Below are 22575 nucleotides of genomic sequence, written 5' to 3'. Positions count from 1 at the left end.
TCACGAAAACAGAGCGTTTTTTGCCAGCTAGCTGGCCTCTGCGTACACCGTAGACACACCCACACAAAACAGGATGATACAGATCACAGTAGTAGTGTGGTCTTTGTTCACTCACGATGATAGTTGTGTGTAGTAGTGTGGTCTTTGTTCACTCACGGTGGAAGATGGAAGAGCGTAGTGTATAGATGAGCATGAGGAAGGTTAAGGGCATGCCACCTCACGCATATACATGTACACGTATGTACCAGACCAACATGATGCAAGAAGTGAACCACTGTGGCGAATGGGGCCGCCGGATAATTTACCAGCCCGAAGCTGGCGGAAAAAACCTCAGGCCCCGGCGGAGGCACATCCCTGAGGAAAACCGGTTAGAATAACCCCATAAGATAAACGAACCAAACGTAGCCTGCAGGACCTATCCCGAAGTGAGAATAAACGGGAGGGCGGGTGGTAAACTACAACGAAAAGAGAAAGACCACGATGAAGAGAAAAGTTTGAAAACACTGACAAAAAAAACAAGTGGACGCAATCCTGGTGCCGTAACTATGGTGAAAATGCTGGCAAAAAATACATTTTTCGTTTTATTCGCTACGCTCAGCCAACGAAAAATAACACTTTTTGCCAGCTAGCTGGCCTCTGCGTACACCGCAGACACACCCACACACAACAGAAAGATACAGATCACAGTAGTAGTGTGGTCTTTGTTCACTCACGACGGAAAGGATAGCCGACCCGATAGTCACTTGTGTAGTGTAGCGCGAGACACCGACAGCAGGTCCTTGAGGGAATCCTCCACATACATGTTCTTACATGTGGATGACTTCCAACCCCCCTTGCCGCTGAAGAAGGCGCTCTGGCACGCCAGCATTGGCCGCTGCCGTCGCTCCCCCAGAGCGGAGACTGTGCGTGCCATACCCTGTGGGGTCTTCACCTACGCGGGCGAGAGCTGTGTGAATCAATTCGCGCACCCGGGCGTATGTCATCTTTTCCCGCAGACATGACTGGTGGGTTGCTGCGGAGACCTTGCCAAAGAGAGGTTGAGTGGGTACATGCCGTGCTCTCTCCAAGAAACCCTCTATGACCGACACAGGACATGGTTTAGTAGCCTGCTGCTCCAGTCGGCTCACCATGACCACATCGCCCTGGCGCAACTGGTCGTTCTTGCGTTGCCACAGGTGGAGGGACATGTGCGTGCCGCAAATGGAGATATCCTGAGGCGGGAGGCGTTGTAAATCGTCCCAGCGAAGCAGAGCAGTGAAGCCGAGGACAAACAACGCTGCGGTTTGCCAGTCCTGCAACGGGGCGGTAGGGATAGCCAGTGTGGCGACGACCTTGTTGAACACCACCGACCTGAAAGGTGAGCGGCGATTGATTGGTCGGGCACAAATACGTCTTGCAGCAGTGAGCAATTGTCTCACCACGCTATGTTGTGTGGGATCCTGGCAATCGGCCTTACAATGCACCCAGTGCAATGCCGCCACAAATTGGTTTATTGACCCCATGGTACACTCTGACTACAATAACTTCATGATGTATAAGCTCATGCTGGTGAGTGCCGCTGGGAATGACGTAACTTAACACGGTATAAGCACACGCTGGTGAGTGCCGCTGGGAATGACGTAACTTAACACGGTATAAGCACACGCTGGTGAGTGCCGCTGGGAATGACGTAACTTGACACGGTATAAGCACACGCTGGTGAGTGCCGCTGGAAATGACGTAACTTGACATGGTATAAGCACACGCTGGTGAGTGCCGCTGGAAATGACGTAACTTGACACGGTATAAGCACACGCTGGTGAGTGCCGCTGGAAATGACGTAACTTGACACGGTATAAGCACACGCTGGTGAGTGCCGCTGGAAATGACGTAACTTGACACCGTACGGCCCACTTTTCCCATCGGTGTAACGCGCGCTGGTACGCAGACGCAGTGGAGCTAGCAACATCCTTCCAAATCACTGTCCTTAGCAGGTCCGCCAGAGGTTTCAGGGACGGTTGTGTCACAGCGTCCACCCGACCCAGAACTCGGATGGGCCTGACAAGAATGACACACGGAGAAGCAAAAATAGGCAAAAACACGCAACCCAGTCAGCAAAAACACAACAACAACAACAACAACAACAACAACAACAACAACAACAACAACAACAACAACAACCATGGGTCCTCATTAATGGCCACCGTAAACGGGTCCCATGCATGATAGCAGCTCATTCCGTAGGCTTCCGAGCCACAAGCAAACCCGACCCCGCAGACAACAGCATCCCGTAGCACATTGTCCCCTTGGGCAAACACATGCACAACCTACCCACTAAGTGGGGATGACCAACCCGCTCCCAGGGAGCTCCAGGCCTGCCTCTCATTGGCATGCAGATAACCCAGTGTCCTGTCGCACATTGTCCCCTTGGGAAAACACATGCACAACCTGCCCACCAGGTGGGAATGACACACACGCTCCCAGGGAGCTCACGCTCTGCCTCCCATAGGCATGCAGATCACCAAGTGTTGCACGCCTTTGCTCCCAGGGAGCCTCACACACAAATGCATGCCCTCCATAGACTGTAGTGACAGCACTCTGCTAGCACTCATTTGCGCATAGGATCAAGCCCAGCCCATATAAATCTACACCATTACTTTCCAAGACAAGAAAAAAGTCCAATAAATATGTCTCCTCCAAGGCCAGGGAACACTAACAACAAAACAAAAACAAAAATATAGGGAACAAAATAGACCAAAGAACAAGAAACGGGAAACGAGAGACAGACCAAATAAGGTAGAAGCAAGAATGTGCAGCATGCTACTAGAAGACTAAGCTGGCACAACATACCATCCTATGGCAAGATTGATTCTCTGGACGTGTCAGACAGACAGGGTCAGTGTTTGAGATGGCCAACGTTCATGGGTTATGCGCCCGGCATGACGTCATCGAGCAGACCTGCATGAAGACAAATTGGAAAAGGCGGCACGTCTGGACCAAACAGGCATGTTGGTTTGGACACATGCTGGAAAGCACCAAACGGCATAGACACGATTTCCGAGTCCGTAGCGAGATGACAAGGGCCATTTTCCGGCATCCACACAGGCCACCACGGGGCCGACGGCCAGAATGGGAATGCCACTACAGCGTGGCATGGTACATTGGCGAGGAACGCATAAAGGTCACCCAGCAGCGCCGGCGGTGGTAGACACCAGTTGACCTCACCTTCCCAGGCTTGGGTGAAACAGTCCACAGCTTCGCACCCTGGTGACCACCACTTGGAGTTGAAGCGGGGTGGTTGCGCTGATAGGTGGCTTGCAAAGCGACCCACCGTCAAGGGGCCCCATTTGGCGTTAAAATGGCGAAATAAAGATGGCTCCAACTGCCAGTCATTATCATCAATATTTCTCGACAAGTGATCCGCTGTGACATTGAGGTCCTTCGGGACCCACTGCGCAAACAGACGTGCCTTAATCGTGGTGGAAAACCGAAATATAGCAACAACTTGTTCCTGCAACTCAACCTTGCCGCTACCGTTACACAGGATCCTGACTACATTCTGGTTGTCAGTGTTGATGCAGATCTGGCAATGTGAGTGCGAAGTGAGACCAAAGTGTACCGGACTGCGAGGAGTTCCCGCAAAGTGGAGCTACTGGTCCTGGCACTAGAGTGAAATGGCCATTCGCCTCGGGCAACCGCAACACCATCATGTAAACAGAACCCACCCCAGCCTGTTTCCCTGGCATCTGACCATGTCAGAGATATGATGCGCGGCCTGCAGGGCCAGATGGGCTGTCCATGGAAACTGTGAAAATGTTGCCGCCAAAATGCAATCTCTGCCTTGACCAATGGCGTAATAGTAGTGTAGGCGTTCCAAGTCTCCAAGACTCGGCAGAAACATCAGCGATCAGTGTGTGTAGTGAACGAGTTTGGAGACGCGAGATGCTACCGAGTGCCATCCACATCGATACAATGGATCCTGCCAGTCTCGCCAGGTAACTAACCGGAATCCGCTCAGATGAACCATGCAGCCGCTCAAGAATCGCTAGTAATCTGTCAACCCTGGTTGGGGAGGCACGGATCCAGTTCTCTGTACTGTCAACTATGTGACCGAGCGTTTCGATTCTTTGCTTAGGGTGAAAGTCACTCTTAGATTCATTTACCTACCAACCCGCACATGTTAGGTCTACCCGGACAATGTCAACCATCTGACGGGCTGCCACTAGCGGAGATGCATCGCCCGTACCATCATCCAAAAACATGAATATTCTGAGACCCTTGCTGCGCCAATGGGCAACAAGTGGTCGCAGGACCTTAGTGAACACAAACGGGGCTGGTTTCAGACCAAACGGTAAAGCAGCAAACCGGAAATATCGAACAGTGCCATCAAGAGGCCAAGAAAAACCAAGGTATTTCCTATGAGCTTCGGCCACCGAGATATGGTGATACCCATCTTTCAAGTCAATTGTGAACATAAAGCACTTGGACTGAAATAACTGGGGAATGACACGAAGATTTTCAAACGAGAAATGCATATCAGCTAGGAATTGATTAACATACCGCAGATCTAATATTAGGCGCAGCTTCCCATTTTTCTTTGGAAGCACACCCAAAGGACTGACCACAACTAAGCTGGCCAGTGGGGCTTCCTCAACGGCACCCGAAAAATATAACCACACTCAATAATCTTCAATACAAACTCTGACGCACCAATACCACGCCAAAAACTAACACATGGCTTAAGCCGCCCGTGCACACTTATCTTATTGTGGGTGCTGGGCTGGCATGAGGGCTGCTGCCGCTGGTGAAGCACTAAACATGCTGGGGCCACGGAATGGCTGCTGCTCCACCAAATCACGGTTGGTGACGCCATGGACCACGCTGCTGGCTGGGGCATACTCTGGCCATGTGACCCACCTGCCCACAGGCATAGCAGGTGACTCCCGCAGAGCCCAGAACTATGCCTCCGTCTCCGAACGCCCCGAAGCCAATGTTTCTTCGGCCGAACTGTGCAGGCGGCCGCGACATATACTGCTGGCTGGGGGTGCGAAAATTACGCTGCTGATGCTCCCGCGTGCTATCAGGACGTGCTGCTGTCCGCCGTGCTGTTGTAGCCGCCTCAGCAATCCTCTTGTCATCTGCCAACCCCTTCACCCAGCACACCGTTTTCATATACTTCGACTGTTTTCCAATCGTAAGCGTCCGCAATCCGGAGATGCTTCTGGCGGAGGGTCAGGGTCGCCTTACTTTTTGCTAGGTATGCAGCCGCGTCATGACCTGATGGCAGTTGAGTGAGCGCTCCCTCCACGCCATCGAGCACAGTTTGTATTACGTCGAATTGTTTTTGCAGGCCAGCTTGCTTCAGCGTGACCTGGTTCGACTTGGAGGCTGCCAGCTCATCCCGCGTAGCCCTCGTCTCTCTCTCTTGACATCCTGGATCTCCTCTGACAGCTGTCCGAAGGCCTGCGCGAACCAAGCTGGCGGGGAGCCGGCAACCTCCAGGGAATCCACCATGACAGGATCCGGAGCAGGTCTTGCTCCTCGACGTTGCCAGCACGGATACACTTTCGGGCCGTGCCCACAGCTCCAGGTGAGGCGGACCGGGTCCGCTTTTTTTCTGGGTGGAACTGGGATTTGAACCAGGGGTGCAAGCGAAACGCTTGCCAGCGAGTTTTTACTTCTCGTTTGTGGCATGGTCAAACTCTTCCACGGACGAACAAAAATTCAAGCTAAAAGAGAAAAAGAGAAGGACCACGATGAAGAGAAAAGTTTGAGAACACTGAGAAAAAACAAACTTTGGCTCAAAAAGAATGCAAACTAATCAATCTCGCACCCAGCACTAAAGCATGTATTGGGGTTTTCCAGCTTTAGTTTGTAAACAGTTTGTCAATTGACTTATCACAATGTTGTGCGTGAGACTGCCTCACTTCGTAGTGGATTGTGCATCATACCCTATATAAATACTTTTCTGATGGATAACGCATTAGAATGTCTGGTCATGTGTGCTACCTGTACACAGGATGGTAGTCTTCCTGTTTATTGCGCTGCCGCAAATGGGCATCTGGAACTCGTCAAGTATCTACTAGATCTCCAACCCGAAACGATCTCTGTGAATGGCTATGTAAGTTAAGCAATCTCCATCATTGACTCTCCTTGCTGTAGTCAGTTACTCCTACAGCACTCTTCTTGCCAATCAAGACTACTGTGCTAGCTATATGTCAATTGCTGGGGAGTATCAGGCCGAAACAGCAACCCCACCGATTGATTTACTCCAAAAGTACCTGTGAATATTGGTGACTTTCCTGGCCGGCACTGATAGCTGCACAAAGCACCTCCATTGTGCATTTGGTTCACATAAACATTGGTTATGATTAAGAAAGGAAAAGTACAAAATGTTACGAGTTATGGCAAACTATCCACCAATGTAACCAGATCTTATACAGTCAGCGAGTGCGACAAAATGGCACAAAACTGACAAGGAGTACTGAGGCATTCGGCGACCTGACACCTAGCTTTTCCTTTCTTCATCATAACATTATTGGCTCACCATACGAGTTCAAATAAACATTGGTCTCAATCATTTCTGATGTGACCTCATGGACACACTCATCATCAATTCGACACCCATCAACAGGAATGTTTCTGTGTGAGCAGAGATGTCCACAAATGATTCAAAAGAGTTCTTAGTATTGTATACTTGCGCCCATCATATGCCCCTCAACCCACGAGAGGAATATTACAATATTACTTTGGCTCAAAAAGAATGCAAACTAATCAATCTCGTACCCAGCACTAAAGCATGTATTGGGGCTTTCCAGCACTAGTTTGTAAACAGTTTGTCAATTGACTTATCACAATGTTGTGCGTGTGACTGCCTCACTTCGTAGTGGATTGTGCATTATACCCAATATAAGTACTTTTCTGATAGATAACGTATAGGAATGTCTGGTTATGTGTGTTACCTGTACACAGAACGGTAACCTTCCTGTTCATGGCGCTGCCTTTGAAGGGCATCTGGAACTCGTCAAGTATCTACTAGATCTCCAACCCGACACAATCTCTGCAAAGAACGATGTAAGTTGAGCAATGTCTATCGTTGATACCCCTTAAGCATTTTTTCCAGAACACGGTTTGAGCAATATATGCAACAAATAACATCTAGTCACTCGCGCCAGGCCAGAGCAACAGACCTTAACCTTACGGATTCCACCATTGGCCAGTAGAGCAGACCATGGCACACCAAGCACTCTTGGGTCCATACAATGGCCCTCCCTACATACTAAAGTGATGTAAATATATTTCCTGGTGTATGTGTGTTTGTGTGTGTGGGGGGGGGGGGGGGCGTGCATGCGTGCGTGCGTGAGTGCGTGTGTGCATACAGCAAGGAAAACCAACTGTCTTAGTCGTTCTATGCTGATGTACTTCGTGTTGTGCAGACCACGTGTGCATTGTTGGTCGATTCTCATAACTTCACAGGTTGTATTGATTACAGTCCATTCGGAAAAAGTTGAGCGCTGGCTCTGGAGAGCTCCCGTATTGGGCGATTTTGTGGTACACTGTGCAATGCCGCGATATTCGAAACTTGAAAAAGGGTCCAAAAAAGGTACCGCAACTGGGTTTCGAACCGGAAATGTACTGTTATGCAAGTGGAGTGAACGGCCTGCATTTTCATGGTTTTTCCCCAATTCAGTGCTTTGGGGGCAAAACCTGGCCGAAATCCTTTTTCTTGTTATGGCTAACTCTTTGCAAAACTAGACTTCAAAAGCACAATTGGAAGAGAATTCCATGGGGGACTGCCTAAATAAATAAGACGGAAACTTAAAATTTGACCCATTTATGGCCAGAAGCTAAGATATCATTCTTTTCTGAATGGCCTGTAGGCAGATATCTGGCACTAGTCTTGATCTGTCTCATTCAGATATTGTCCCTATCGTTGCTATCGTTTGCGTGCTTCTTTTGTGACGGGAGTACACATGGTACACGGTGTGTATGTGTTGGGGGAGGGGGAGGGGGGAGGGGGTGTATGTGCATGTTTGTGTGTACATGTATATATTAGGGCTGAACCGATTATATCGGTTATCCGTATAATTGATCATAAAGCAGGATTCACGGAAGCATTTTGCGTTGTGACACACGATGCGACGGTTGCGAAACTGGGAAATCCCCAAATCGCAGCCAACTCGCAGCCCATTTAACTGCCGCAACCTGGCCATCGCAGAAGTTGAGCTCGGCTCAACTTTTGCGATGCGACAAACGATTTGGCGTAGGATTTTGACCTTTTCTTCAGCAAAGTTGTACAAAGATTCAAGAGTTGCCCGAAAACTTGTACAAGTTGTACCAAACCGCGTGAATACCATGGTGGCGTACCTGCCTGCATTGAACTTCGCGCCAAATCAGCAAGGTATCATCGCTTCGGGGACTTCGCCTGTGAATGGTATTTCGTGAGTTTGCATCGCACGTCTCCGTCGCAAATCGCGTCGCATCGCCAATCGCATAGCAAAAAAAGCTTCTTTGAATCCCCCCTTACAACGAAGCGACTTCGATTATGCTGTCTATTTCGATAATGCGATTCTAAATAAATAAAAGGAATAAAAAACGTGTACAAGATGTCATGAACATGACTGTACTACGTAGTAGTAGGATCCGATAATGTTACGTACATAAGTCACCGGAGGATGTACCCAGTGTGCTGACGGTGCTCAACACCACGAAAACAGAGCGTTTTTTTGCCAGCTAGCTGGCCTCTGCGTACACCGCAGACACACCCACACACAACAGAAAGATACAGATCACAGTAGTAGTGTGGTCTTTGTTCACTCACGATGATAGTTGTGTGTAGTGGTGTGGTTTTTGTTCACTCACGGTGGAAGATGGAAGAGCGTAGTGTAGAGATGAGCATGAAGAAGTTTAAGGGCATGCCACCTCACGCATATACATGTACACGTATGTACCAGACCAACATGATGCAAGAAGTGAACCACTGTGGCGAATGGGGCCGCCGGATAATTTACCAGCCCGAAGCTGGCGGAAAAAACCTCAGGACCCCGGCAGAGGCACATCCCTGAGGAAAAACCGGTTAGAATAACCCCATAAGATAAACGAACCAAACGTAGCCTGCAGGACCTATCCCGAAGTGAGAATAAACGGGAGGGCGGGTGGTAAACTACAACGAAAAGAGAAAGACCCTGATGAAGAGAAAAGTTTGAGAACACTGACAAAAAAACCAGCTGACGCAATCCTGGTGCCGTAACTATGGTGAAAATGCTGGCAAAAAATACATTTTTCGTTTTATTCGCTACGCTCAGCCAACGAAAAATAACACTTTTTGCCAGCTAGCTGGCCTCTGCGTACACCGCAGACACACCCACACACAACAGAAAGATACAGATCACAGTAGTAGTGTGGTCTTTGTTCACTCACGACGGAAAGGATAGCCGACCCGATAATCACTTGTGTAGTGTAGCGCGAGACACCGACAGCAGGTCCTTGAGGGAATCCTCCACATACATGTTCTTACATGTGGATGACTTCCAACCCCCCTTGCCGCTGAAGAAGGCGCTCTGGCACGCCAGCATTGGCCGCTGCCGTCGCTCCCCCAGAGCGGAGACTGTGCGTGCCATACCCTGTGGGGTCTTCACCTACGCGGGCGAGAGCTGTGTGAATCAATTCGCGCGCCCGGGCGTATGTCATCTTTCCCCGCAGACATGACTGGTGGGTTGCTGCGGAGACCTTGCCAAAGAGAGGTTGAGTGGGTACATGCCGTGCTCTCTCCAAGAAACCCTCTATGACCGACACAGGACATGGTTTAGAAGCCTGCTGCTCCAGTCGGCTCACCATGACCACGTCGCCCTGGCGCAACTGGTCGTTCTTGCGTTGCCGCAGGTGGAGGGACATGTGCGTGCCGCAAATGGAGATATCCTGAGGCGGGAGGCGTTGTAAATCGTCCCAGCGAAGCAGAGCAGTGAAGCCGAGGACAAACAACGCTGCGGTTTGCCAGTCCTGCAACGGGGCGGTAGGGATAGCCAGTGTGGCGACGACCTTGTTGAACACCACCGACCTGAAAGGTGAGCGGCGATTGATTGGTCGGGCACAAATACGTCTTGCAGCAGTGAGCAATTGTCTCACCACGCTATGTTGTGTGGGATCCTGGCAATCGGCCTTACAATGCACCCAGTGCAATGCCACCACAAATTGGTTTATTGTCCCCATGGTACACTCTGACTACAATAACTTCATGATGTATAAGCTCACGCTGGTGAGTGCCGCTGGGAATGACGTAACTTGACACGGTATAAGCACACGCTGGTGAGTGCCGCTGGGAATGGCGTAACTTGACACGGTACGGCCCACTTTTCCCATCGGTGTAACGCGCGCTGGTACGCAGACGCAGTGGAGCTAGCAACATTCTTCCAAATCACTGTCCTTAGCAGGTCCGCCAGAGGTTTCAGGGACGGTTGTGTCACAGCGTCCACCTCGACCCAGAACGCGGACGGGCCTGACAAGAATGACACACGGAGAAGCAAAAATAGGCAAAAACACGCAACCCAGTCAACAAAAAACGCAACAACAACAACAACCATGGGTCCTCATTAATGGCCACCGTAAACGGGTCCCATGCATGATAGCAGCTCATTCCGTAGGCTTCCGAGCCACAAGCAAACCCGACCCCGCAGACAACAGCATCCCGTAGCACATTGTCCCCTTGGGCAAACACATGCACAACCTAACCACTAAGTGGGGATGACCAACCCGCTCCCAGGGAGCTCCAGGCCTGCCTCTCATTGCATGTGTCCTGTGGCACATTGTCCCCTTGGGAAAACACATGAACCACCTGCCCACCAGGTGGGAATGACACACACGCTCCCAGGGAGCTCCCGCTCTGCCTCCCATAGGCATGCAGATCACCAAGTGTTGCACGCCTTTGCTCCCAGGGAGCCTCACACACAAATGCATGCCCTCCATAGACTGTAGTGACAGCACTCTTTTTTCCTTCTTTTTTTAGCACTCATTTGCGCATAGGATCAAGCCCAGCCCATAGAAATCTACACCATTACTTTCCAAGACAAGAAAAATCCAATAACTATGACTCCTCCAAGGCCAGGGAACACTAACAACAAAACGAAAACAAAAAATATAGGGAACAAAATAGACCAAAGAACAAGAAACGGCAAACGAGAGACAGACCAAATAAGGTAGAAGCAAGAATGTGCAGCATGCTACTAGAAGACTAAGCTGGCACAACATACCATCCTATGGCAAAATTGATTCTATGGACGTGTCAGACAGAAAGGGTCAGTGTTTGAGATGGCCAACGTTCATGGGTTATGCGCCCGGCATGACGTCATCGAGCAGACCTGCATGAAGACAAATTGGAAAGGCGGCGGGCCTGGACCAAACAGGCATGTTGGTTTGGCCACATGCTGGAAAGCACCAAACGGCAAGGACACGATTTCCGAGTCCGTAGCGAGATGGCAAGGGCCATTTTCCGGCATCCACACAGGCCACCACGGGGCCGATGGCCAGAATGGGAACGCCACTACAGCGTGGCATGGTACATTGGCGAGGAACGCATAATGGTCACCCAGCAGCGCCGGCGGTGGTAGACACCAGTTGACCTCACCTTCCCAGGCTTGGGTGAAACAGTCCACAGCTTCGCACCCTGGTGACCACCACTTGGAGTTGAAGCGGGGTGGTTGCGCTGATATTTGGCTTGCAAAGCGATCCACCGTCAAGGGGCCCCATTTGGCGTTAAAATGGCGAAATAAAGATGGCTCCAACTGCCAGTCATTATCATCAATGATTCTCGACAAGTGATCCGTTGTGACATTGAGGTCCCTCGGGACCCACTGCGCAAACAGACGTGCCTTAATCGTGGTGGAAAACCGAAATATAGCAACAACTTGTTCCTGCAACTCAACCTTGCCGCTACCGTTACACAGGATCCTGACTAAATTCTGGTTGTCAGTGTTGATGCAGATCTGGCGTTGTGCAATGTGAGTGCGAAGTGAGACCAAAGTGTACCGGACTGCGAGGAGTTCCCGCAAAGTGGAGCTACTGGTCCTGGCACTAGAGTGAAATGGCCATTCGCCTCGGGCAACCGCAACACCAGGTAAACAGAACCCACCCTAGCCTGTTTCCCTGGCATCTGACCACGTCAGAGATATGGTGCGCGGCCTGCAGGGCCAGATGGGCTGTCCATGGAAACTGTGAAAATGTTGCCGCCAAAATGCAATCTCTGCCTTGACCAATGGCATAATAGTAGTGTAGCCGTTCCAAGACTCCAAGACTCGGCAGAAACATCAGCGATCAGTGTGTGTAGTGAACGAGTTTGGAGACGCGAGATGCTACCGAGTGCCATCCACATCGATACATTGGATCCTGCCAGTCTCGCCAGGTAACTAACCGGAATCCGCTCAGATGAACCATGCAGCCGCTCAAGAATCGCTAGCAATCTGTCAACCCTGGTTGGGGAGGCACGGATCCAGTTCTCTGTACTGTCAACTATGTGACCGAGCGTTTCGATTATTTGCTTAGGGTGAAAGTCACTCTTAGATTCATTTACCAACCAACCCGCACATGTTAGGTCTACCCGGACAATGTCAACCCTCTGACGGGCTGCCACTAGCGGAGATGCATCGCCCGTACCATCATCCAAAAACATGAAGATTCTGAGACCCTTGCTGCGCCAATGGGCAACAAGTGGTCGCAGGACCTTAGTGAACACAAACAGGGCTGGTTTTAGACCAAACGGTAAAGCAGCAAACCGGAAATATCGAACAGTGCCATCAAGAGGCCAAGAAAAACCAGGGTATTTCCTATGAGCTTCGGCCACCGAGATATGGTGATACCCATCTTTCAAGTCAATTGTGAGCATAAAGCACTCGGACTGAAATAACTGGGGAATGACACGAAGATTTTCAAACGAGAAATGCATATCAGCTAGGAATTGATTAACATACCGCAGATCTAATATTAGGCGCAGCTTCCCATTTTTCTTTGGAAGCACACCCAAAGGACTGACCACAACTAAGCTGGCCAGTGGGGCTTCCTCAACGGCACCCGAAAAATATAAATCCCGTATATGGGAGGACACAAACTCAGCATGGGAGAAAACAGAAGGGGAATTACAGATGATCTTTGGAGGAGGAAGGGCAGTGAAACACAAAAAATAACCACACTCAATAATCTTCAATACAAACTCTGACGCACCAATACCACGCCAAAAACTAACACATGGCTTAAGCCGCCCGTGCACACTTATCTTATTGTGGGTGCTGGGCTGGCATGAGGGCTGCTGCCGCTGGTGAAGCACTAAACATGCTGGGGCCGCCGAATGGCCCATTGGCTGCTCCACCAAATCACGGTTGGTGACGCCATGGACCACGCTGCTGGCTGGGGCATAATCTGGCCATGTGACCCACCTGTCCACAGGCATAGCAGGTGACTCCCGCAGAGCCCAGAACTCTGCCTCCGTCTCCGAACGCCCCGAAGCCAATGTTTCTTCGGCCGAACTGTGCAGGCGGCCGCGACATATTCTGCTGGCTGGGGGTGCGAAAATTCCGCTGCTAATGCTCCCGCGTGCTATCAGGACGTGCTGCTGTCCGCCGTGCTGTTGCAGCCGCCTCAGCAATCCTCTTGTCATCTGCCAACCCCTTCACCCAGCACACCGTTTTCATATACTTCGACTGTTTTCCAATCGTAAGCGTCCGCAATCCGGAGATGCTTCTGGCGGAGGTTCAGGGTCGCCTTACTTTTTGCTAGGTATGCAGCCGCGTCATGACCTGATGGCAGTTGAGTGAGCGCTCCCTCCACGCCATCGAGCACAGTTTGGTTTACGTCAAATTGTTTTTGCAGGCCAGCTTGCTTCAACGTGACCTGGTTCGACTTGGAGGCTGCCAGCTCATCCCGCGTAGCCCTCGTCTCTCTCTTGACATCCTGGATCTCCTCTGACAGCTGTCCGAAGGCCTGCGCGAACCAAGCTGGCGGGGAGCCGGCAACCTCCAGGGAATCCACCATGACAGGATTCGGAGCAGGTACTTGCTCCTCGACGTTGCCAGCACGGATACACTTTCGGGCCGTGCCCACAGCTCCAGGTGAGGCGGACCGGGTCCGTTTTTTTCTGGGTGGAACTGGGATTTGAACCAGGGGTGCAAGCGAAACGCTTGCCAGCGAGTTTTTACTTCTCGTTTGTGGCATGGTCAAACTCTTCCACGGACGAACAAAAATGCAAACTATAAGAGAAAAAGAGAAAGACCACGATGAAGAGAAAAGTTTGAGAACACTGACAAAAAAACAGCTGACGCAATCCTGGTGCCATAACTATGGTGAAAATGCTGGCAAAAAAATACATTTTTCGTTTCATTTGCTACGCTCAGCCAACGAAAAATAACACTTTCACCCTAAACCTCGTTTTCGCAGAAGTTGGGCCATATGATGATAGTGTAGATTTAATAATAATACAAGAAAGACGAAGCAAACTCTAAGAGCACCAAAGAAAAACTGTACCATGAGCAAGAAAGCCATCATGACAAGGCTACCTCTTGCCCAGAGGAACAGTCCCGAAAAGGTGCTAGGAAACCAGAAAAGGATACAAGAAAAGAAACAAGTGCAAATTTTCCGTACTGCACCGTACGCGTATATGGTGCGTGAGACATAATTCAAAAATGGCGTTGCTGCGAATGCACACTTCGGCAGCTGGCACATGGCAAGAAAGAACGAAAGTAATTCGAAAACAGTTCGAACACAACGAAAAAATAAGTTTGAGAGAACAATAAATTTATCAAGTAGAACAATGTATGAATCTGCCGGGGGGGGGGGGGGGGGGGCTTGCACCCAGCACTGGGTGACAGTAAGCGCTGACAGACAAAAGAGAAAGAACTAACGGAAGAAGAGAAATACTACAGGGCTGGGGAACGAAGATCAAACGGCAATCCAGTAAGTCATAACATTTGATTACACTCAACCTGTCACAATCAATACGGTTGCCACTGAAATACTACTCTAACACTGCTCTGAGCACGCAGCGCGGACATGGTACATGCATTTACCACAGAAGTCTGCAGTTTTACAGCAGCAGTCAGCAGATATTGATGTACAGATTGCGTGGTGAACATTTGTCCACGAGTGGAGAGAACCCAAATGACCCACCAACCAGAACACTCGAGAAAAAGACTGCCAATCGGTTCAGTCAGGGTTGTATCATAATAATAGTTACAGTTCGCATGTCACTCATGGAAGGATCCATGGGCTTAACGCATCTGTCAACGAAATCCAGGCAGAAGAGCCGACAAAAGGCATCTCATTATTGTTAGAACGTATCGCAGTAAGAACAACTACGCAAGCGCAGCACATTTTTCCACAAGCATCAGCCATTTTTCCTTGTCTAGAGCCAGTTCAAAACAGTCAGAAATATCAATATTGGCGTGCTTTAGATCATTTTTAATATTGTCAATCCATCTGAGATGGGGTCGGCCACGCGGGCGCTTGATGTCCCGGGTATTTATTGCCATCTCCAGTGCTTGATAGGACGCTGAGTCCTATCAAGTGCTGTGATGAAATCACAGCACAAGACGGCCTTCTGCTCCGTGGCGAGCGCATCGTCATTCCACTTTCCATGCGCAATGCCGTGAAAACCAAAGCACACGCCGGTCACATAGGAGTAAACTCATGCATACGGCGAGCCCGTGACCTTGTTTATTGGCCTGGAATGTCGAGTGAGATTCGTCAGTTCGTCGTAAACTGCGACACCTGTGCTCGTCATACCAGCAAGCAGCAGCCCGAGACACTCTTCCTACACCCAGTGCCAGATCGCCCGTGGCAGAAAGTAGGCATCGACATCTTTACCATCAAGTCAAGAAACTACTTAGTTACAGTTGACTACCTGAGCAACTTCTACAAGGTTGATTTCCTTCCTGACACTCTGGCCAGCACTTGCATCAGCAAGATCAAGTATCACTTCGCCAGGCATGGGATCCCTGATGTAGTCGTCTCCGACAATGGTCCCCAGTTCTCATGCCGGGAATTTAGCGCCTTCGCCGCGAAGTGGGAATTCTCGCATGAGCACAGCAGCCCAGGCAACAGCAGATCTAATGGTGCTACTGAGGCCGCCGTCAAGGATGCGAAGAAGTTCATGAAGAAGTGCAACGAAGAGAAGTCCGATCCATACCTCGGGTTACTGAATGTGCGCAACACACCCACTGAAGGTCTCAGCACCAGTCCCGTGCAACGACTATTTGGTGGCCGAACCAGAACTGTGCGGCCAACCCTGAATGATCGCCTCAAACCCGCTGCAGATATGTCAGCCGACATTCAGAAGAAGGAGACCAGAAGACAAAGGGCAGCTGAGCACCTCGACCACCGAAGGAAAGACCTCCGCCACTCACGTCTGGCGCAAAGGTTTTCATTCAACCGATTGACGGCAAGTCGAGAGAATGGCAGCCTGCAGTAATCGCCGGCAAGACGTCTAGCCGCAGTTATGAAGTCTCCTGCAACGGAAGAGTCCTGCAGCGGAATCGACAGTTTATCCGACCCGCACCGCCGACTGCAGCTGACGGACCAGACCGGGCATCATCCACACCGCCGAGCCCGAAGCTACTGTAAAACGACAAACTTTCGCGGCGGCTAAATTTAGCGTTTTGGCAAACTGGACCAGTTAGCGGCGATTAATTTTAGCGATTTTACCTTCCACTGAAAATCTTCAAGAATGTTATTTTACGAAGTCTTGGAGTGCTGGGACGCAAAGCGCTCGAAGAATGAGAGAAGAAATCAAAGAATGAAAGAATGAATCAAGGAATCAAAGATAATCATAAGGTGAGTACTAGTACTGCAAGAAAGGATGGCGTTTTCGAAGAGGGATCATCGGAAGGCTTTCTCTTCGAACTGCTGAGCCACTGCGATACTAATGGCGATAAACTTCAGAAGATTTCTTCGCGCAGTACAACACTAAAATCTACGCAACAGCAAGCTGGCCAAACACTCTCCACAACACTGAGACATTCTCCAGTCGATCGTTTTATTCTCTTCTACAATTCTGTTCAAGTCGCCGTACTCGAACGACAACTTGGAAGACTAGTGTTGGTACGTAACTTTCAACAGCTGCGCGCTTTGGACTTTAGCCGTGCAAGCATCGATCAGCACTAGTCCAGAGTCTGTGCAGTGCATGTACAGACAGTGCACGATCGATCATCGACGCATCGCGTAGTACATGATTGTACAAATTTCTTATTCGCGTGTCAAACTTTCGCGATTCGCCTCTGCTCGCGAAAGTCGCGAAAGTAAATCGCTCGCGAAAGTTTGTCGTTTTACAGTACCTGGACCGTCAACGCCTGTTCCCAAGACCACGCCATCCAAGATCGGTGCAATGCACACCATCCAAGATCCCGGTGTTGGTGCAACGGTCGCCAGAGTCACAAGGCGCCCGCACTGACATCCAGACAATGCGATCTGGAAGAGTGGTCCGGATCCCTAAGCGTCTCATCATGGACTCCTGATTGATCAGTAGTGCCTGTTTAAGAGTCGTTTCATTATGTATGTGCGTGCTGCATTACATACGCTCAAGCCAGCTCATCATGTTGAGCTATTTCATTTGACTCTTATAATGCCGCCATACACATGTATTTGATTTGCTCGGACACTCTCTTATTTCAAAGAAAGGGAGATGTCACGTGTACTGCGTTCACGTACACATGTGTTATATGTGTGCCCCACGCATGCGCAGGTGACGTCATGCGTGGATTGGGTTTTGGCTCTGTGCTGGCATTTCAGGCTTTCGCTAGTCAGTCTGTTCTCTACGCTTCTGGCAACTGTTTTTGCCAATGCTCTGTCCTGAGCCTGTTCTTAATACTTCCTGCTATTGTGCCATTCACACGGCTGTAGCATTGTGGCTTTGTTGGTTATAGACTGATAAGACTGATCACGTAACACTTGGGCCGCCCAGTTACAATTGGCGCTTATCTTCACACTTGTCTCAGGAAGGAAATACATATATTTGAAGCATGCCACGATCACAAAGCACTATGCACATGATTAGTTACATGTCAGTAAGCAACTCAGCCGAAAATTCAAGCAAGTTATACGTCCTCCTCGCCACTATCATCCCTGGAGGAAGAGCTCAAAACGTTAGATCCGGACAGCTGCTGCACGATAGCTTGTTCCACTTCTCCTCGTCTCGAATCACGCTCACAGCCTGTGCGTGACTGTCACCTCGCCGCTCTGAAGCTGAATGAGACTGCCCGCGTGTTGGCTGTAAGTGGTATCCCCGTTCGTCGCAATAATGCGGCTTCTTTGTTTGAGACGAAAAGGCAACGCCATAACAGTGTCCTTTTTTCAAATCGTCTCTTGCGCTTGTCGTACTTCCTGATCAGCACCCATGCGAGCCGCTGGTGCTTGTACATGCAGCCCAGTGATAGCTTCCGCTTGATGCAGCACCTGTACTGCACCTAAGTCCTAACGCCTTGTACCATGCTTTTCGGCTAGTTTCCTGAAAGTCTTTTGCACGAGAGTTTCACTCAGGACTTGGTGTTTATTTTGATTAGCTCCTTTGCCCGGTCCTCTGTGAGCTTGGCAGTGTGTCCGCTGGATTGGTCTCACTCTCTGGAGATGTCGACATGAGGTGCAATTTCTTCGTCGGCGATTTGCTGGTGATGAATCTTCACTAGGCGCTGTACTGTGCCAGCACTGAAATTCAAGCTCGCGAAGCGCTTTTTCAGTTTCTCTATGCCTCCCCGCAATAAACAATCCTTGCCACTAGACAGCTCGAAGTAGACAGAAACTGCATTCTCCATCGCTCTGAAATGCGAACATCCCGACCTATTTTACGAACTCGAGCGGAGACTGCGTCGTTTCCTTCGCTGACGGAAGTGTTCGTCGGTGGCAGGTCTGTCACAAAGACTCAAACGAACCGATCGCAACTTCTGTGGAGGTTTGTGCTGCCATGTCGTCGGATGCAATGATCAATGGTTATGTTTGGATGGTGAATCGATGGTTCTATGCCGTATGACACAGGCAGAACACTGAAAAATCAAGTGGGAAGATAAGCGCCAATTTTAACTTGGCGGACTAAGTAGTATCATTCAGATCGTGTCCACTATCTGTTGCTATAACTTATAAGTGAAAATCTGTGGGTGCACATCCAGTACATTTCGCAGATTAGCGTGCTTCTCTTGTGACGGGCGTATACATGGTACACGATGTGTATGAGTGTACACGTGTGTGTGTTGTAGGGGGAGGGGTGTATGTGCATGTTTGTGTGTACATGTATATATTAGGGCTAAAACGATTATATCGGTTATCCATCTAATTGATCTTAAAGCGGGATTCACAGAAGCATTTTTAGGATGCGATGTACGATGCTACGGCCGCGAAACCGGGAAATCCCCATATCGCAGCCATCTCGCAGCCCGCGCAACTGCGGCAACTGGGCCATCGCAGAAGTTGAGCTCGGCTCAACTTTTGCGATGCGACAAGCGATTTGGCGTACGATTTTGACCTTTTCTATAGCAAAGTTGTACAAAGGTTCAAGAGTTGAGGAAGGCAAACTACCTCCCCTGGAGGACCTGCTCCGGCCTCTTGGGGTGGAGGATCGTCCACGTCCAGGCATGATCAGACAGATTACACTAAAGAAACGAAGAGAAAAGCACTCGGCCATGCAGCGAAAATTTGCAACTGTACAGCAGCAGTGCAATAACAAAAAGAACACTGTCTTCAGACCAGCATGCACCTTCATGTGCATGCTGCAACTCCGCACTGTGCAGCCAGTGCGTACCGCACTCCCAGCACAGTCCGTGAACTCTGGACTGTGCACTCGCGTTTCGAAAAGAACAGCATTTTCTTGTTTACTTCGTTGCTCTCATCCAACAAGAAGTAAGGCATAAAACTGCCGCAAACTACAAAGAAGAACTTAAGGCCTTAGGATTTCTTGCGTGGGTGCAAGCTAGAAACGGCGAGTAAGTGGAACTGGTCAGAATCAGCTTCAAAGGACATTACGTTGACTATGTCGTATGTTGCCCAGTTGCAGTGACTGTTGCACATTCTATGATGCAAGAACACAGCGAGCGCGCTGCGATGAGCAGATTGAGCCTTTGTGCTGAAAGTTGTACATGAAGTTCAGCATTTCGAATATTCGAATTCTGACTCACATGTTCGAGTTTTCGGTGCAGCGAAAAAAATCGAAGGTATTCGATCAATATTCGTTGCAACACTGGTTAAGAGTACTGTGTGTAGATGAGAACAACTCACTTCATAGTGAGTTGTGCATTACATGTACACTCAATATAGATATTATCTGATGGATACTGCATAGGAATGTCTGGTCATGTGTGTTACCTGCGCACAGGACGGTGCCCTTCCTGTTCGTCACGCTGCATCGAAAGGACATGTGGAAGTCGTCAAGTATCTACTAGAACTCCAACCCGATACGCTCTCTGTGAAGGACAAGGTAAGACAACATACCATGCAACTTGTGTGGCGCTAAAGATTCGAAGATCAATTGAATAAGAAGCTAAGATAACTCGAATCATGCAAAACTGAACGTCTCAGAAAAACTGTACTGTACTTCAACTATGACAATTTGGATGCACAATGAACAGCAGTTGGGGTTGGTGCATATATCGCCGGTATACGCCGGGAGCCACCGGCGGTGAGCCTCTGGCAACCTCTCCCAGTGAATTGCAATGATGTGAATCAGTGCAATCGTAACAAAATCATACTGTAACTAATCGCAAGGGTCCAGCGGCGAAGTTGGGCAGGCTCAATTCTTGCAATCCCAATCTGCTCCGGCACTAGGCTCCGGCGGATTATGCTCGCGAAATCATGGAATTATGCTTTCATGGATTCTCGCATTATGCTCGCAAAATCCTCATATAATGCTATGGCACGCAGGACTACGCATTCACTTTGTTGTACTTATGGAGCCTCAAAGTTTGGAAAATTGTGCGTTTTTCGTACATGTACTTGCAGGTGGCCATAATTCCCACAAAATACATGAGTATCCCCATACCAAGGTGTCCATGCATGCTAGAGATCAACAAAGAAAGAGAAAACAGTGCATCTTCTATTCACTACAACTTCTTTTGTAAAAAGATTTTTCATTGCTAAATTTTGTTTGAGTTACCTTTCAAAATTATCATGTTCAACTGACTGTCTTCATAATGGTCATACTCGTCCAACCGATGTCAACCTCACCCTGCGAATAATCAGCTCATCTCTCTCGTAGCTCCACCTCTCCTTCCATCATCATCGAACATCAACCGTATACCTCACTTGATATTTTTTAATTATTAGAGAAATATCCATAGCCTGCACAGCCACGGCTGCTAAAATCCCGAGGTCACGACTTCGTAACATGAATAATGTACATGTACGCAGAGTCCGTTTGCGGACTACCCAGCACTATCTCGTCCACCTCGGGATACCTCATAAAACCCTGCTTTTCACTGAAAACTATATCTGCATGTCCTCCAAACCCTTTACCAAACAGAACACTGGCGCTGATCAGGTGCATTGTATACAATTCTGTAGCCTACATTGTACATACTAGAACTGTGGTACAATCATGTGGTTATGCTCCTACCTCCGAAAGGATGCCAGATTATGCTCAAAATTTTCAACCACCCAATTATGCCAATAATTATGCCGGCATAATCCGCCGGTGCCTATCCGGCACCGATCCCGTACAATTTTGACCAAAAGTGGTTTGTGAACCGTTTGCGCCGATGATCGCCGGTGCCAGGACCCAGACTTTGTCAAATTTTCAAACCAAGATTAGTCCTAAATTTTCCTAAATGGAAGCTAAGGTTGAGATACGTTCGCCATTCTTGTAGTCGCATCAATGTGGCAAATAAAGTCAGCATACCAACCCGTCCTTCCCGGATGATCGGCTAGACTGTGGTGCAGCTTATGAGACAAAATACAATTGAAAGAAATAGAAATATGAAGGATGCATTCGCAAGCTCTTGTGACTTCATCAATGTTTGAATGCAGAACTTCGACACCACCGCTTACTAGACTGCAATGAATAGTATAGAAGAAGTTTCATGATCTGATTCTGCACTACTTTGTAATGAATTTGGTACTACAGCAGTACTCGAACCGTATACAGGACGAACCGCGAGCTGGCTCACCGCCAGTGCTTCCCGGCGCCGATTTGGCTTATGTGAACCAACCTTAACAAGCAGCAGTTTCACACGACAATCGTTTTCGCAGCATAAAAAAGGACGGCTCATCAGGTATGCAAAGATGGACTCAGATAGAGAGCCAAGGATAAATTTATAGCACTGAAAGAAAAGGACCAAAGAGCTACAAGATACCCTATAATGTCCACTAACACTACTTGGAGCAGACACTTTCTTTACCAATCACTCTGCCACCAAAGTCACAACATCTTCGTTCGTTTTTTGGAGCATTTTATGTCGCCATGACGCCGAGACCTTAGGTCAGCTGAGGAAAAAAAGCCTCACCATCACTATGTATCTAGTATTGACTGAGTACGAGGTCTTTTATTTCCTATACTGACCAAGTACGAAGTCAATATTAGATTTATCACGACTGACCAAAGCATGATTTCAATCGCTAAAAAGGAGTCGAGTATAAGCGGTCAAT

At 49.1% G+C, this 22575-nt stretch overlaps 2 protein-coding genes across 2 annotated transcripts in view; one reads left to right on the top strand and one right to left on the bottom strand.

Annotated features, from left to right (window-relative positions):
- Nucleotides 1-806: 806 nt before the first annotated feature.
- Nucleotides 807-1502, bottom strand: LOC135826677 (uncharacterized). The gene has a single exon (XM_065339277.1). It carries the CDS (start codon nucleotides 1500-1502, stop codon nucleotides 807-809), a length of 696 nt encoding a protein of 231 aa, XP_065195349.1.
- A 3989-nt stretch (nucleotides 1503-5491) lies between these two features.
- LOC135826676 (uncharacterized) overlaps nucleotides 5492-22575 on the top strand; it is a 45451-nt gene continuing 28367 nt past the window's right edge. The window contains exons 1-4 of the mRNA XM_065339276.1: nucleotides 5492-5569; nucleotides 5999-6100; nucleotides 6952-7053; nucleotides 20312-20413. Of these exons, the coding sequence (XP_065195348.1) occupies nucleotides 5492-5569; nucleotides 5999-6100; nucleotides 6952-7053; nucleotides 20312-20413 (384 nt within the window). The remainder of the gene's footprint in view (nucleotides 5570-5998; nucleotides 6101-6951; nucleotides 7054-20311; nucleotides 20414-22575) is intronic.

The sequence above is a fragment of the Sycon ciliatum genome, chromosome 10 (genome assembly GCF_964019385.1).
Source record: "Sycon ciliatum chromosome 10, ocSycCili1.1, whole genome shotgun sequence".
NCBI classification, from domain to species: Eukaryota; Metazoa; Porifera; class Calcarea; order Leucosolenida; family Sycettidae; genus Sycon; species Sycon ciliatum.
Note: the sequence above shows the minus strand (reverse complement) of the source record. Positions and strands in the feature narration are given on the sequence as shown.